General features: G+C 46.2%; 1 protein-coding gene across 8 annotated transcripts in view; it reads left to right on the forward strand.

The window, feature by feature from the left end:
• Nucleotides 1–17,384, forward strand: part of ATXN7 (ataxin 7) — a 142,265-nt gene that overhangs the window by 116,299 nt on the left and 8,582 nt on the right. For all 8 annotated transcript variants that reach the window (XM_053897605.1, XM_053897609.1, XM_053897608.1 and 5 more), the window contains 6 exons: nt 3,335–3,587; nt 5,708–5,967; nt 6,445–6,527; nt 11,491–11,756; nt 13,196–13,394; nt 13,774–13,895. In XM_053897605.1, coding sequence (XP_053753580.1) covers nt 3,335–3,587; nt 5,708–5,967; nt 6,445–6,527; nt 11,491–11,756; nt 13,196–13,394; nt 13,774–13,895 — 1,183 coding nt within the window. The remainder of the gene's footprint in view (nt 1–3,334; nt 3,588–5,707; nt 5,968–6,444; nt 6,528–11,490; nt 11,757–13,195; nt 13,395–13,773; nt 13,896–17,384) is intronic.

A 17,384-nucleotide genomic window follows, 5' to 3' on the forward strand; every position in this document is an offset into this window, starting at 1 on the left:
TGGTTAAAAATAGGTGAATACTAGAAAACGAACCGACATTTGCTTCTGGAAGCAGGTGTTGGAAGAGCTGCAGCCTGTGAGTTACTCTGAAGTAGTCGACGGAGGTTATCTGAGATCAAGGGAAAGTTGTAGCACCAGTTGTGGGTGGGCGTGGCTCCTCACATCCAGGGTGAACTGGGATGCATGGTGGATGCTTGGGGGAGGGCTGTGTTTTGTGTATGCCCATGTGACTCGGTGCAGCCAGGTGTCATTTTCTGCGTTGGCACAGTACTTTCTGCAGATGAAATCTTGTGAAAGCAGATGCAGTATTTCATTATGTTCAAATTGTGCCTTAGTGTATCAGTGGCTTCAGAATAGATTTACTTTCTGAAAATAAGCTTTACGAGCAAAACTGTATTTCATTAGATTGAGAATCTTATTTATATCACTTGATATCAAGAGAAAATACTTTTCCAATACTTTAAAATCACATTTACTCTAAGACACTTGCTTGAGAATTCTGATCCCCCAGAGAATAGTAAAAGGGGTGTACTTCATAAAAGTAAGTTTTAGTTGGGAGATTTCTCCCTGTTCATACCACAAACATGGTATTATTACTCCTGCAGCACACACTTGTCCTCCATGAGAAACAGGATGATTTCTGTGGGTGACCATGGAAGAGTATTTTAATATTTATTTGAATGTATATAGAAAAAGTACATAACAAGCTCATCAGACCTACTGTTTCATAGACACTGTTGTTTGGAGAGATAGTTCCCAGTTGAGGGTAGTACCCTGCATCACATTGGGTGATATGAGAATGGATTGGAGGGTAGGTTCAGGCTGCCCCTGGCAGAGGGGCACCACTGTGCTGATTAAGGGGCAGGGGACAGGACCTCTGATCATCCTGAAATCCTATACAAGAATTGTCCTGTCCAAAATACCAGTGATACCCCCAGAGAGAGACTGGCTAATGACTGAGGAGGAGGAGAGAACAGTAGAGCTGATAATTTAAATAAAGATATTAAGTAAAAAATACTATTTTATGTGGCTTTGGTAAGAATGATGGAAATAATTTGCAGTTGATGGAAGTCCGGAAAGCAGTAGTTGAGGACAGGTAGCAGCAGTGAGCTTTATTTAATAGACCCTGATAGAAAGCACCATGTGCCAGGCAGTGTTCTCATTGCCCTACAAGTGTTAACTTACTCAGCCGTGGCTAATGGTTCTGGAGCATTAGCCTAGTATAAGGCTGCTCTCAACCTTGACTGCACAGTGGAATCACACAGGGGCACTTATAAGAGCCTGCATACCCAGACCACACCCCAAACCAGTTAAATCAGAATCTCTCTGGGTGGGACTCAGGCATCAGTATTTTTTAAGCTCATAGGTTATGCCACTGGGTAGCCAGGGTTGAGAACTACTGGTCCACGGCTGTTTGAAATCACTCCTCCTCACAAGACAAGCTGCACTGATGGTGCACATGTTAAGCGAAGGTCTGCTCCAATTCAGGTCTCACAGAGGCAGAGATGACCCAGACAGGAAGTTTCACCATCCAAGGAAGGCGGCAGAACTGGAAACAGATTTTTATGGTCCTGCCTGACAAGTGCTGGTGCTTTGGAAGGATATTCAGATAGTGTTTGGGGATCACAGAGGGGAGAGAAACTAAATTAGAAAAGAAGAAAAAAACCCAAAACCTCAGATGCCAAATTTGGAAAGTTACTAAACTTAAGTTATTTTAGTTTTCCTTTCCATGCACACAGCTTTCATCAGAGTAAAAAACAAAACAAAACAAAACCAAAACACAAAAGCAACAGGCGCTTAAAATCACTGTCAATTTAGGGGTGCCTGGGTGGCTCAGTTAGTTGACTGTCTGACTCTTGATTTCAGCTCAGGTCATGATCTTATGGTTCATGGGTATGAGCCCTGCATTGGGCTCCTCGCTTACAATCCAGAGCTTTCTTGGGATTCTGTCTCTCATCTTCTCTCTCTGCTCTTCCCCGCTTGCACTCCCTCTGTCAAAATAAATACATAAACCTAAAAAAAAATCACTATCATTTTAGCCATCCTAACTTGCTTGTGGCCTTTGTACGGTCTGGTTGGACAATTGGAATTTTGTCTGTAGATCAGCATTATAATTTTGTCCTGTTGTGGAAGGTTCTTAAATACCTCATAAAGCATTGTTGAACTAATGGCCTTCTGGGAATAAGTCATCTCAGCTTCCCAGAGAGCCTCAGGACTGGTTAAAAAAAAAAAAAAAAGACTTTAGAAATAAACCGTTTGTGCGGTGCTGATAGTCACTGATTCCAGTTTGCTTAATTTTTTAAATATTCATATAGCTTCTGTGAAGTGGTAAGTAAATGTTGGATCACGTACATTTTAAAACTTAAAGCTAAGCCATGTGTCATTTATTTTAATTTATTTTATTTATTTTGCCATGTGTCATTTTAAATCACAGGTTTAATCAAAGGCAGTCATCACAAGGTTCTTAAGTAGATAAAGTTCCTAAATAATTGACTTGTTTCAGATAGTACCATTCCTCAGCAGCTCTCAATTTATTTAGTATGGATTGCTTTATGACCAGAAAACCTGATTCTCCAGTGGGTAGACTTATTTTCAGGTAAACCTGTGTAGTCTGTACTTAACTATGAATTACTTCCGGGTTTAAAAAACCAGCGTAGCTCCTCGTGGTATTTTTGTCTTCTGCCTTTGGCATCTTAGCAGTGTGAACCAAAGCTATGCCATCTGTACCCAAGTGAGATTATTACAAAAGAGGGAGTAAAGTGATTCACTGGAAAATTTCAGCACAGGTTCAGAGGATGATAAAATAACCCTAGAAACATTCTTATTTGGCGTCACATGCTAGTGGGTAGTGACAGAAAAAAAATTAAGGTACAACTCGTTTTTTGACATTTGCGATTCAAAAAATTGGAAAGATGCTGTGCTAGAAAGGAAGAAAGGAATCGGTGTGGTGTCAGCTCGTATAGCTGCGTGGATGAACGAATAATTTGCCTCTCTGACTCCTTGTTGGAGCGAGTGAGGTTCATTTCTAGTATACAAAACCAAATATTCTCAGGTTTAGAATGGCTCTTTAATTTCCTAATGGCTATCTGCGTGTGATAAACCGCTTTATGCTGAGATGTTTCCGAAGCAGAAGGACCAGTTCCTAGAATCCTAAATAAGTCTGTGAGGCCTAGATAAGCCGTTTCTGAAAGCTGCTGAGTGAAATATATTTTCACTTAGTGACGCATATTTGAACCTAAATGTGTTGATTTCAGGGGACTCTTCCAGGATTCCATTGGAGACTTGCCTGAAACAGTGTCTTTTTTTTTTTTTTTTTTCCTGTTTTTCTTTTCAGAAAGAAGACACAGCTCGTCCAGCAAGCCTTCTTGGGCCGCTCCTCCCACTTCAGTATTTCCCTTCTTCCCTTCTCTGTCCAAAAGCAAAGGAGGCAGCGGAAGTGGAAGCAACCGTTCTTCCAGTGGAGGTGTTCTAGGCGCATCCTCATTAAGTTCCAAGTTGCTGAAATCACCCAAAGAGAAATTGCACCTCAGGGGGAACACCAGGCCAATGCATCCCATTCAGCAAAGTAGAGCCCCCCATGGTAGAATGTGAGTATGGCCCAGAGGGTTCTTCGAGCTTCCCTGCCTGTTGTGGAACTGGGCACACCAGTAGCACCTGAAAGTGTTGTGAATCATGTGAAAGAGCTCCTGCTTTGGGGAAAGTCAAGTGTGTGTTGTTTCCTTTTGTTTCCCTGTCGTATTTTGGGAGACTTCACAAAACAGCAACAGCAGTAATAAGGTCAGCGGTACTTACTGATTGACTCTTTCTTGTGCGCCAGCTGTGGAAACTTGGCTCTTTTTGTGGGATGTCATTTCATTATCACAACAACCTTATGAAACAGGTCTGGTTGTTATGCCCATTTTGCAGATAAGGATGAAGGACACGTAATGCGGTCGAGGAGCTTTAGCCAGACTCTGCAGGCAGACAGGCCTGGGTTCACACGCCCTTTCTATCACTTTCTAACTGCAGGGCTTTGAACAAGGCCCCGTTGCTCTCACAGTTGGAGAGTAACAGCCAGTGTGCAGTTATTGGGAGAAGTAGAATTAATACAGCAGTCTCAAGCGCCTGGCGTCGTGTCTGACCCATAGGAGACAGTAAATGAATGGACACTGGTGCTTCTGCTGCTACCATTGATAACGGTAGGAATAAAAAAGTGAGGTGAATCCCAGATGCTGTTCTGGGATTTTCTGGAGCCTGCAAAGCAGACAGGGAAACAATGCCTTCCTCCCATCCCCTCCTCACCCCACCCCCCGCCAGTCTTGGGTTCACATCACAGTAGTGATGAGGGAAGACCAGAGGAAGTTCACACCACCAGGCAAGGCTTTGGCACGTTTGCACAGTGGATTTGTAGGCTGCCAGGTGCCGTGCGGTCACGTGAGGGCTCAGCCACGTACTCCACAGAAACCTATCTTGCCTCGTCATGGTAGCCCTCAGCCCTGGTGGCGGGTGGCTTTTCCCTGGCCTGCCTCCCTTTGGAGGGTATGCCCCACATCTCCGTCCCAAGGTCTGCTAACCTGGCTAATCTCAGGGCAGTATCTAGCACCTGCTGCCGCTCACGGACCTTGCCAGCTGGGAGAGGCCATCGCTTCTTGCAGTGCGTCTCTTGCTGTCGGGCTGTTCCAGGTACAGCTGTTTGGTGCTGTTTGTCCTGGTTGCTAAGCCCCGCCCTCCCCCCCCCCCCCCCCCCCAGCCTCTGCTCATTTGTCAGAAGTACAAGTACAGCAAGCTTGGCTTTTGTTCCTGGACCTTTCCGAAAGCCAAAGAAAATGCCAGTGCTATGTGTAAGTCACTCGCCAGCTTAACAGCTGTTTGAGCACGGACTCTACTGAACAAAGTTTAGAAAACCTCATCAGTCTGAATCTTCTTTATTTGGAGCTGGGTTTAAGAGGGGGACCAGGCCAACTGGTAGCTCCATACCAACATTTGCCATCCAAATGCTAGTGTCAGTAAGATTCCCAGAAAAATTAATTCTTTCTTAGTGGCACAGGTATTCAGTGCTCACCAGCTGTGTGCCAGACACTTATATTATGAACTCTTATTATAGAAACTTTTTTCAGAGACTAGAGAATTATCACTTCAGTGACACATTACATAACTAAACATGGGTGTCCCTCACTGATGGGCAGAGAGCCTCTTCTCAGAGATCTGGTTAGGCTCATTTGAATTCATGTATGTCTTTAGTGACATTTCTTGGACATACTATCTAACTCCAGTTATTCTTGCCCCTGTTCACTCAGTTTGATTTGTTTTGATGGATCCTTTCTTTAAAATGATAGTTCTCTGAAGATATTCTCTAAAGGTTTTACAGATAGTCTCTGGTCCTTTTAGACCCTTTGCCGTTTTGCGTCTTGCAGGAATTGAGTTGGGTATCAGGCTTAGTTCCCCTGTGGACTCATGCGTAAGATTGTCCTGGATGATGAAAGACCACGTCAATCTGATGGTCCGCTGGAGTTTTTTTGCCTCACCAGAAGGGCTTCTAGATTGAATGAACGTGAATTGTACTGAGTTTACTGGGTAGTCCTGACACATTTTCAGAAGTCGCCTTTGGGAGCCTAGCCCTGTGCAGGGCGTGGGTAGATCTGGGCTCTGACTTCAGCCCTCTAGCTCACCCTTTACCTGGGGCTGCTGGCGCACTCGGGTGCTGATGTTCCGCTTCCCCCTGTGACAGCATGACGCCCTCTGTCAAAGTGGAGAAGATTCATCCGAAGATGGACGGCACACTACTGAAATCTACGGTGGGGCCGACCTGTCCTGCTACTGTGAGTTCCTCAGTCAAGCCTGGCCTTAACTGCCCCTCGATACCAAAGCCAACCTTGCCTTCACCTGGACAGATTCTGAATGGCAAAGGGCTTCCCGCACCATCCACTCTGGAAAAAAAGTCTGAAGATAATTCCAGTAACAGGAAATTTTTAAATAAGAGATTATCAGGTAACTTCACATTTTTTCTCTTCGTGTTTCTCTGTATGTAATTGGCTATTTACGAGGAAGCAAATGGACTGCTGTCTGCAGGTCCGCTTTTTCAAAACTGGTCAGCTTCAGCTTTACGTGGAAGTTCCTTAGGTGCTCTGCCTTTGCTCTTCACTCTTGCTTTTAAAGTACACGTGTCTGTGGGTGATGTAAAAATAGCTTTCGAGCGGTGTCTTTCTGAATGGAGCGCGGCAGGAACGCTGACACGCACACTTCCTTTCCTGTCAAGCGATGGCAGTAGTCCCCCGCGCTCTTTGTGGCGTCTCTTGCTGCGGCTTGGCAGCACTCGCACGTTGTCTATTTTATATTTATTGATGATGTCGTAGATTTTATTCAAGTTAGAATGTGCCTGTTTTGAGAATCGTTCTACTGTTGTCAAAACTAATGAAGGATGAGCCCATCGATGAGCCCATTGTAATGTCTGTGTGCTTTTGGCAGAAAGAGAGTTTGATCCTGACATACACTGTGGGGTCATTGATCTCGACACCAAGAAGCCCTGCACCCGGTCTTTGACATGCAAGGTAGGTGGGCTCCTCGACAGGGCTGGGCGCACTGGTGAGTGAGTGCAAGGAGCTGGGATCGATGGCATTGCCCCAAGAGGGGATCTGATCCGTGGAGCGTTGTGGGTATTGTAGATGAAGGGACGAAGTACGCCTCGCGTTCAGGAAACGTGGAGCCTTTTGTTACAAACTGCCACTGTAAGAGACGTTTTGCTTCCAGTGTCCTCTCCAGGGGAATAGTGTTGTTTCCTAATCAGTCTGTTATTTTTGAAGACTGAAAGTATTTCTTCAGAGAGATTTAAAATGAGAGCCTACCCTTTACTGTGGTTTAAATTGTGTGGATTGAAAATAAGTCCAGAAGTTTCCTTGGTATATGTGTGAATACTCTTAAAATGCTCATGTAGGGGCGCGTGGGTGGCTCAGTCAGTTAAGTGTCCGACTTCAGCTCAGGTCATGATCTCATAGTTCTTGAGTTCGAGCCCAGCGTCGAGCTTTGCGCTGACGGCTTGGGGCCTGGAATCTGCTTCGGATTCTGTGTTTCCCTCTCTCTGTATCTCCCTTGCTCACGCTCTGTCTCTCTCTCTCAAAAACAAACATTAAAATAAAAATGCTTGTGCAATCGGTGGCTCTTAAATTTTAAAGAGCCACTTTAAAATAATCTGATTTTGAGATACTTATTTTTCCAGTTCCAGAAAAATACTATGTAACATACAGTCTAACTTACGTATAAACTACGAAAATGTTACCATCCTCCTTTCTGTCCTGAGTTTTCCTTTAAAATGCCAGTATGCTAATAAGGTGGTATATTTGCTGCAAAATAAGAGTTGAAATGAGCTGGCGTCAGTGGAACCCCTACATAAATGAGCACATATGCTTACATACGTTTCTCTGGAGAGTATCCCCAGCTATCCTTCAGAAGAGTCCAAAAACTATTGAGAATCAGAGCTTTAAAATAACTTGAAAACCCTTGTTTGATGGAGGGGGTGAAAACTGTAAAAAATTGTGTTTTCTAAAAATTAATAAAATTTTTGGTGTATTATTTTAAATTTTACCGAAGATTATGTTTGGATGAAGGACTTCAGGCCCCATTCCACCCCCTAACGGAGGAATGTTAAAATCTTCAGAAAGTGGAAGTGTTGTTTCTTGTTTTTTTTTAGTGTTTGTTTAGAGAGAGCGAGACACGGCAGGGGCAGAGTGGGAGGGGGACAGAGGGTCCAAAGTGGGCTCTGTGCAGATAGCAGATAGTCTGATGCGGGGCTTGAACTCATGACCTGCGAGATGGTGACATGAGCCAAAGTCAGACACTTAACAGACTGAGTGCTCCAGAAATGTTGTTTCTAGGTAGTTCTTATTTAAAAAAAAATTTTTTTTTAATATTTATTTTTGAGAGAGAGCGGGCCAGTGTGCATGAGCAGGGGAGGGGCAGAGAGAAAGAGGGAGGGAGACACAGAATCCGAAACAGGCTCCAGGCTCTGAGCTGTCAGCACAGAGCCCGACGCGGGGCTTGAACTCATGAACTGCGAGATCATGACCTGAGCCAAAGTTGGAGGCCCAACCAACCGAGCCATCCAGGTGCCCCTAAGTGGTTCTTATTTTAGTTTAAATGTCAAATTTAATTTTAGCATGTAGATTTTATCTTACAACAGTGGTTCTGAATCTTTAGAGGAAAGGCGCTGGCTAAGAGCTCCTTTAAATATCTAATTAAAAAAAAATTACAGACCACCTTCCCCAAGGAGAAAATACATACACACAGATGTTCTGAAATTGGCATTCCGTCTCAGGGTTCACAGATATCCTTACCCCAAACCTCCCACCCTTGAATCTCTAGGCTAAAAACTCCTATCTCAGGACAGATTGCTTTTATATTTATTGAGCACCTGTAGTGGTCTCTTGTTTGAAGGTAACCGCTCGAGCTCTGTGGAACTAGATGCCCCAGTGTAGCTGCCCCTGAGGGAGTTTGTGAGGGCAGGCCTCAGCCCTGTGCCACGCTACGATCACAGCTTGCCGACTGCTCTCGGCCGTCTTCCCGCCTGCCTGGCTCTCAGTACATGGGTTTCCCGATATTAGGGTGCCTGAGGTCAATGAAGGATGCTTAGTTTATCCAAGATGCCTTCCTTCAGTCAGCTCTGGTGGGGCATGCTGGTGAGCCAAAAGCTTTATCAATACATAATGTGCAAGACTGACCAGCCTTCCTCCCGAACCTTTATTGACGGGTAAACAGGCTTCATGTGGATCCTGCGGTGTTCTCCTATCTCCCTTTTCAAGTCGTGCGTGCTCTCCTTGTATTCTGTTTCGGGTGTCGTCTCTGTGTGAGCATGTATCTGCAGCCCTGGTGTGTCATGAGTTCGGCATAGAACTGGCAAGCCTGGCCTTGCGCAGGTTGCCCTTCCTTTCCTCCTGTGTTCTGTTTGTCCCTGCTTCTTCCTTTCCCTGCCTCTGTTTTGGCCTGAACCTGTTAAGCTGTGGAGGGCTGCCCATGCCTGAGTGCCTCTGCTGAGTGTCTCCCACCATGCTGCCCAGGTCTCTCCTGCCTCAGACCGACAATGTAGTCCTTCCTCTTCAGTGTCAGGGGACTTGGTGCTGCCTGCCCCTGTCACTCGTTCCCTCTTGTCTGCCTGCCACCCTCGCTGTCATCTCCTCGCTTCCTTGTCTGTCTGATGTCCTGTGTCCTGTCCTCTCTGTCTTCCATACAAATAGATTCTGGCTCTGGTATTCTTGCCCATTCAGTCATTGTAGAAAGTTCTACTGCATATATCTCGAGCACAGGCCTCATTCTGGGTCTCAGTGGACACACGCTTTGACAGAATCCAGACACCGTCCCTAGCCTTGAGGGGCTTACAGTCCAGTGAACGAGATGGAGGTTAACTTCATGATCACTCATGTATGTGTGAAGTGACCACTGCTGATTAATAGAAAGGAAGGAGGCCTGTGTTATGACAGCCATCAGTAGGGGGACTGAGCCAGGGAAGTGTCCTTTGCCGTAGCAGAGCTGGGCTGAAACGAACATGATTTATCTGGGTGAAGAGGGGTGTTAGAAGCCCATTAAGCAGCATGTGTAAATATTCTGTGATGGGGCAGAACAGACACGTTAGGACCTGAAAAGCCAGCCAGGAGGTTGAAGAGCAAGAGGAAGAGGCACTTTGTATGAAAGGAGTGGGCGGCAGTGAGCCACGAGGAATAGAGGACCCTGTTACGTACCCAGTCGTGGCTGCGTGGTACTTGGGTAGCCCTGAAGAGTTCTGACAGGAGTGAGGGGCTCAGCGGAAATCCTTCCAATTTAGTCTTCAAACCAAGCTGGGAAAATATTGGTCATCTCTGCCTCCTTTCTTGGCTTGACTTTGTTATGTTAAGTACTAAGGGACGTTCAGAGTCAGATGCTTCGACATCTGTCCAGAGAGATAGGCAGGTGGACCAGTGATGTTATATGTTCATTCATTCATTCAACACATATTAGAGGGCCATTATTTTTATATACTTTTTGTCTGAAGCATTTGCTGAGTGCCCAGAGCACTAGTAGGTAGCTAGTACAGCACTGAACAAAACAAAGTTCCTTATCTTCATTTAGGTTACTTTCTTATGGATATATTTCCTATTAAAGGAAATAAAGTGAAAGTTTAAAAAGAAACTAAAGTCACTGATGTAACTATCTCTGGCAGGTTAAATTTTGAGCAGACCTCGTGTTCAGTGTGTCCAGTCAGGAGGTAGGTTGTTACTGAATTGCAGAAGGACAGTTAAAGCCTAATTCCCCTCCAACCCCTAAATTATATCAAACATAAAAGCTTATAGAGCAGCAATACATTTGTATAATGTGTAGGACCATAAACACACACAGAGTACAATTTCTGTTACTTTTGTAACATAAAAGAGTGAAGGAAATCTATAGATGAATTAACTTGTATTTACGGTATGTGATTTGGGGTCACTGTCTACTTACATTTTTGACAGACTTAAGACCCCAGCAGTAAGGAATAGTCAGGTTAACTTGATTTTATCTTCTTCTAGGAATAGTGTTAGTCCCAAGGGAGCCTGAAAAGGCAAACAAACAAAAACAGGAATTATCAAATGCATTTGGTTTATGTGCCTCAAGCAGGGGGTTATGTTAGTTACCCTGTTGGCATGATTTTTCTTTTCCTCGATGTGCCCATCTCCCAACTCTGAAATGGATGTCTTAGCTGTAGAAGTGCTGTCTGTCCATCTTCTTGATTTCCATAGTGAGTGTCTGTTTATAGGGATTCACTCTGCTTCATTGCCCCTTCATGTTCACAGCCTTTCTCCTCGTGGCTTTGTAGTCTCTGTGTCTCCCCAGGCTTCCTCAACCAAAGCAGGATACTTCCCTGCTTGCAAGATGCTTTGAGCCATTTTCTCTTGACATGGCATTTTCCCTGGAATAGAGAGAAACACTTGTCTAATTTTTACTTTCTAGCTGTTACTGGAAAAGGACACTTTTTTTTTTTTTTTTTTTTTTTTTTTTTTTTTTTTTTTTAAGGAAGCTCTATGGGCAACGTGGGGCTTGAACTCACAACTCCACGAGCAAGAGTCACATGCTCTACTGACTGAGCCAGTACATTTTAGGGCATAACCGTTTCTTCCCTTTTAATACTTAAAATGTAAATGGCCCAGAAAAGGATTTTTCTGTTTGAGCTGGTAAGAGCCCCAATAAGTAAACTGTTACAATGGCAATGTCACCTGTTCGTTTCCACTGTTTGCCATTCACTTATATACCCGGTGGCACAACTAACATTTCTTTTTTCTTCTGTGGAAATAGCCTCACCAGATATGTGCTTCTACTCTAGCTAAAGAAAAAAGGTCACCGTCCTATGATTTTTAGCTTATCAGATAGTGAACAGCCTTTATGCTGATGGTCCAGATTTCTTGTTGTTTTGTTTTTGTTTTTTTTTTTAATTGGTAATGGTGTTTTTGGATATATGATAGAGAAAAAATTATTACTGAGATTCCTCAGTTTTTCTGTTTTTTTGGTCTGTAGACACATTCCTTAACTCAGCGGAGGGCTGTCCAGGGTAGAAGAAAACGATTTGATGTGTTATTAGCCGAGCACAAAAACAAAACCAGGGAAAAGGAATCGATTCGCCATCCGGACTGTCAGCAACCAACGCAGCCTCTCAGGGACCCGCATCCCGCCCCTCCTAGACCTCCACAGGAGCCACACCAAAACTCTCACGGAGTGATTCCTTCTGAATCAAAGCCTTTCGTAGCTAGTAAACCTAAACCTCACACCCCCAGTCTTCCAAGGTAAGTCAAACCCTCCAGCTCTATCCTTCCTTTAAAGAACAGACTGGCAGACACTGTGAACCCCCAGTGCAGTTATGAGATCGAGGAGTGTACATCAGGCTCACTCTAAGAAGATGAGAGATTTTTCTAATTGGGTTTTGAGGGAAAAAAAATTGTCGAGTTCATCAGTAACTTCCAACCAGGGCTCTTCTGGGCCAAATGCAAGCAGCACGATGAAGCAAGAGTGATCTCCACCTCTGCTCAGTGTCAGGTGTCTATTCTTAACCCCCCTGAGCAGGGCCCAAAAGCGGGTGCTGACCGCAGGTTAGTGACTGGAATATTTCACATGGCTTTGGCAGCAGTTTCCCATTCATTTGTCTCACTTGTTGCAAAAATACGGCAGTGGGAGGCCTTGCTGGGGATAGGCATTCAGCCTGAGTTTTTATAGCATCCCTTTATCAACCTATGTTTTCATTCATTCATTTGGGACCTTGGCCTAAGCACATATTAGGCATTTTAGCTATTTAATAAGTAGTGGACCAGAATGTCTTATGAGAACTTCCCTCCATACCTCAGGGACAGTGAAGGTGGTACATGTGCATTTGCGCTTGTGTATTTAACGAAGTTAAAGTCACGGACCCTGTACCAAATTTCCAGAGAGAAAGGGAAGAGAAAAGTGTCAAGAATGAGGGCCTTCACTGTCGGCCACCGGCAGCAAGAACTTCGGCCTAGGAACGTGCCAACTCTTGGTTGCTGTGCCTCACCTCCCCGCTCGCGGGCCTGCCCCGATGTGAGCCCTGGGTGTGAGCAGCCCGGGGGGAGCACCCTTGGAGGTAGCTCCCAAGAATGTGGCCGAGCCCGGGCTGTCAGTTCCTTGGCACAGCCTTCCTTCGTCCATCTTCTCATTGAAATTTTTCCGTCGATGCAAAAGTCAGCCTAATTCTAGAATCATCGGGCATGTATCCATGTAGGAAGCACTCCGTGCCGCTCTTGGCGGTAGGCCGTAGATGGTCCACGTAAAGCAGTGATGCTGCGTCCTCCTCTGAGTGCCTCCTGTCCCTCTCGGGTGCGGAGCACATTGCCAGCTATTGAGTTTATTGCCTCCGTAACCGTCATCCAGGTGAAATTTGAGGAGGAATCAAAGAAAGAATTCTCTTAAATTCTATTTCCCCTTCTTTGGGGAGAATACAAGAGGCCCTGAGCCACCCAGGTGGCTGTAGAAGGGAGAACCCTTTATAAGTTCCTTTGGGTAGATCTGGCATACAACTTCATGTGACACCATGCGGTTTGGGAGAGTGGATTCTTCGCTCCCACGCCACCTGATCAACATCTGTTGCCCCAGTGCTAGTGGGGGACCCCAGGCCTCCCTAGGCGGTCTTGGGCACGTTGTTATATCTGGGTTGAGGCGGCTGGTTGCCGGACGTGTGATCTGATCGGTGCTGCACTTTCTACTCACCAAGGCCTCCAGGCTGCCCTGCACAGCAAGGCGGGAGTGCCCCCATTGACCCTCCTCCAGTCCATGAATCTCCGCACCCTCCCCTGTCTGCCACTGAGCCAGCTTCTCGGTTATCCAGTGAGGAGGGAGAAGGCGATGACAAAGAAGAGTCTGTTGAAAAACTGGACTGTCATTATTCAGGTCATCATCCTCAGCCAGCATCTGTAAGTTCCACATGCACCCCCGACTTGACCCTCCCCACACAGCGGAGACAGGGCACTGAGGGCGGGGGCGGGGGGGGGGGTGGTTGCCAGGGATCTTGGTGTGAGTGCGTGTGTGTGTGAGACGTGGTCAGGGTGTGAGAGCAGCTCAGAACAGGGTGCCCCAGAGGCGGCACGCACTCAGTCCTGGGACACCTCTGGCTTTTGCCTTTGTCTTCCGTGGAACTCAGGGCTGGGCATCGTCACTTTCGTGCTTCGCAGCCTGTGATACACAGAGTGCAAGTTCTTCTGTGGTTGTCTTCTCTCCTGAAGGAGAGAGATCACAGACAGGCCGTGCCGCTGCCGGGATTAGCAAGCACGCATGGTGTGTCCTCTCTTGCAGTTTTGCACATTCGGGAGCCGGCAGATTGGAAGAGGCTATTACGTGTTTGACTCCAGGTGGAACCGGCTTCGCTGCGCCCTCAACCTCATGGTGGAGAAGCATCTGAACGCGCAGCTGTGGAAGTGAGTGCCTGTCCCAGCGCCTCTGGGGTGGGAAAAGGGGGCTGACCTCACCTGGGGCTGCATCCTCTTTATGTCTTAAGGGACTGGTCTAATGAAGATAAGCTTATCTGAAATGAAAACGTGGCCTTTGACTATCCCTGAGAAGGCCCCTCATCATTTATTCATTCAGTCTTTTCAGCAAATATGTATTGCTCTGGATGCTGGGGTTCCAGGCAGTGAGGGAGTTTCCACCTGTGTGGGGTTTGCATTCGGGGGAGTGGGGCACAAAAACCACCAAACGGCGAATCAGTAGGGGTTATAGCTCGTCATAAGGGAGATCATGGAAGCTCTAACAATCACTGAGACTTACTGAGACCTTACTGTGTGCCAGGCAACTTGCATTTAATTTTCACAAGGCGCTGCCTCTGGTGACCTCGATTATCCCTACTTTACAGATACTGAAACTGAGAAGTCACACAGCAAGTTGGTGGTAGGGCCAGGGTTTAGACCCAGAGGCAGTTTGGTTGCAAACAAAGAGCTAAGATGGAAAAACAACAAGCTGGAGAGATTCAGGGCAAACCTCGGTGAAGAAGTGATCCTAGAGCAGAGATGGAGAGAAGGGTGAGAAAAGGCAGCCAGGGGATGGTGGGGCAGGCAGAAAGAACCATGTGTGCAAAGGTCTTGAGTCAGAAAAGATCATACTTGTCTGAAAAAAGCAAGAAAGCGATCATGGTGCAAGATGAGACCTAAGAAGCTGGCAGGGGCCAGATGACCCTGAAATTGATTCTGAGTACAGTGGGGAGCTGCTGAGGGCCTCAGGAAGTGGAGCCATGTGTTCTGATTTACAGTGTAAGATGGTCATCTTGTGTGTCTGTATGTGGGCTGGTATTTCCTGCATGGGATTTTAAGTGGAAGAAGAGTTCCATGGCCAGAAGGGTCAGCTTTTTCTCAAGTGACATAGTTTTCATTACTGCGGGACTTCTCAGAGTCTTTAGGGGGCACACTGTTCATTATACCTCTCAAAGCAGGAGATATTATTTATAATGTGGAACATCTCCCAAGCTCTTTTGACCTGGGAACATCTTTTAGGGGAGTATCTTTGGGAACTTAACGTTTGGTGGAACCTACTTTTGGAAATACTGAGTTTTGTTAAACCAAGGGGGCTGTCCACTAATTCACATGTCATTCCATATTCTCCATTTGGGCATCATTTACTAGAGCCTCCCTGAACAGACTCTGCCAGTACATCCACTTGCCTTGCTGCCTTGGTTTCCTGATAAAGTCAAAGGAAGCTGGTCAGAGGCCTTGGATAGTCCGCAATCTGAAGAACCGCCTCCGTGATCATGAACAGGACTTGAGTTTATTCACTTAGAAAATCAGACACAGAGCAGTGGTGCTCTACTTTTCAATTTTACATTTCTTCCTGGGTTTTACTAGATAAGAGGCTCCTCTTTCTTCTTTATGAAGGAACATTGCCCTTGCTCAGGAAAAACGGGGCACTGGTTTGTTGGGATTCTAGGAGTCTGTCAACATCTGAAAACCCCCAAATACGTGAAATCTCAGCTTCGTATTTCTTGAGATTGCCCACCAGGACTTGGGGAGCTCATTGAGCACCCTGAAATGTGGATTTAGTGCATTCCTAAGAGTTTAGAAGTGTCCTCAGAATGACTTTTTCCCATTATCCTGAGAAGTGGTTCATGGCCAGCAGTTGGGGTGCATATGGTTTCAGTTCCTAGTGGCTTGTGGGGGGGGGGGGGTTGTCCTCTTTCTGCAGTGAACCTGGGAAGACACAAGATCATGAGGTTGCCTCCACCGTCTCTCTCTTTGTTCTGTCAGAGGCCGACGACCTTATCAATCACTTGTTCCTAGCAAAGAGGAAATCGTGCCTTTCCGCTAACATGAACTTGGGTTTTAAAAAAAGGCCAGTACAGCAGAGACAGATGTTTTGCTCAGTGATGAGCTGGCACACAGGCCTGGGGCAGACAGTAGCTTGGAGTGAGGTGCCGCGAGTGAGGCTGGCCACTGCAGGCAAGCTTCTCGGGCAGCCCCTGAGATTTGGTGGGAGGAGCTGAGCACTTCTCAACTGCAGGAGAACAGTCCTCAGGTGGCATCTTTGATGCACTCGACAGAACTCCCAAAGTGGTCCAAGTTCCATCCTGCTGGCTCAGCCAAAAGTCCTCTCTTCCAGGAGGACCCCTGGTTTGGGTGCCACCCTCCTTAGTTCCTTACTCCTCAGTTACCTATTGCAGCTAAGGATATATGGAAGTGGGATTTGAGTATGACAGTGAAATAAGTCATCTTCAATATAGGAATCTGGACAGTGGTCAAATTGGACTAGCACTTCCTCTGGAGCATGCCCAGGACCGCAAAGGCCAGTTCCAAACTCTGTGATTTCTGTCAAGTGCTTGTCCACTTTTGACTGGGGACCATGATTCCTTGACTGGGGACCATGATTCCACATTCCTTAAGGAAGGGATGGGATCATCAGCAAAAGGTTTTTTCTTTGGTGGGGCGTGGAATAGGGGGCAATGTCGAGGTTACAGAATTTGTCAGATTGGTAATAAATTCACTTGGGTAAAAAAAAAAAGAAAAAATGAATATGAAGAGGTATACAGTTCAAGGTTTTAGTCCCCCTGGCCCCCACATTCCTGTTGCCCACCCTCCCCACCACCACTACCCCCAGACAGAAGCATTTTTATTAACTGCTTGTATATCTTTGCAGAGTTGATTTGTATGGACATAGATCAGTACAACTACATATTCTTTATTTGTCTCATCCTTACGCAAAAGGTAACGAATGACCTAAGAGAGCTTTTTTACCAGGGACCAATATGTTGTGCAGAGAGATCCACATGTCTCCCTGTATGGAAGCTTTTCCTTTTCCCAGGATTTAGTTCTAGCTGCCTGATATTTAGGCTTCGTTTCCCTAAGCCACCTGGTGGCCGTGCGAAGTCAGTGCGCCCAGTGAGCCCGAGCAGTGCTACACGCCTCCATTTAGAGCAGGGCTTCTCAGAGGTGCCAGTGCCCACGGATTGCCTGGGGATCTTGTTGAGATCCAGATTCTGATGAAGTAGGTCTGGGTGGGGCGCAGGGACTCATCGTTTCTCATAAGCCTTTCAGGTACTGTCCGTGGTTGTCCTCTGTGAGTAGTATGGGGATAGAGCCCAGCTTCTCGGTCTTTGCTTCTTGTTGGAATCTCCCAGAGAGACTGAGAAACTTCTTTCATCTGGACCCCACCCCACAGGGACTTGGGTGTGGTCGGTCTGGATGGACGGATCTCTAGGGCCAGAGCTACACTCCTGATTGGGGGGGTTATAGCTGGGACAAATACAGTAAATACTTCTTTTTATTAATAGTTACAGGCCTTAAAAAGCATCTGGAAAGCACTTTGGCAGCAGTTTAGGACAAGTCTCACTTGGAAGATGAGAAGCCGGAACCCTAGCTGGTGCAGCGACTGGTTCAGCCGTTGCTTGCCCTGTGAAGTCAGGACCAGGCCGGTCTTGGCACTTG

The sequence above is a fragment of the Panthera pardus genome, unplaced genomic scaffold, assembly GCF_024362965.1.
Source record: "Panthera pardus isolate Hobbes unplaced genomic scaffold, ASM2436296v1 HiC_scaffold_8, whole genome shotgun sequence".
Classification (NCBI taxonomy): Eukaryota; Metazoa; Chordata; class Mammalia; order Carnivora; family Felidae; genus Panthera; species Panthera pardus.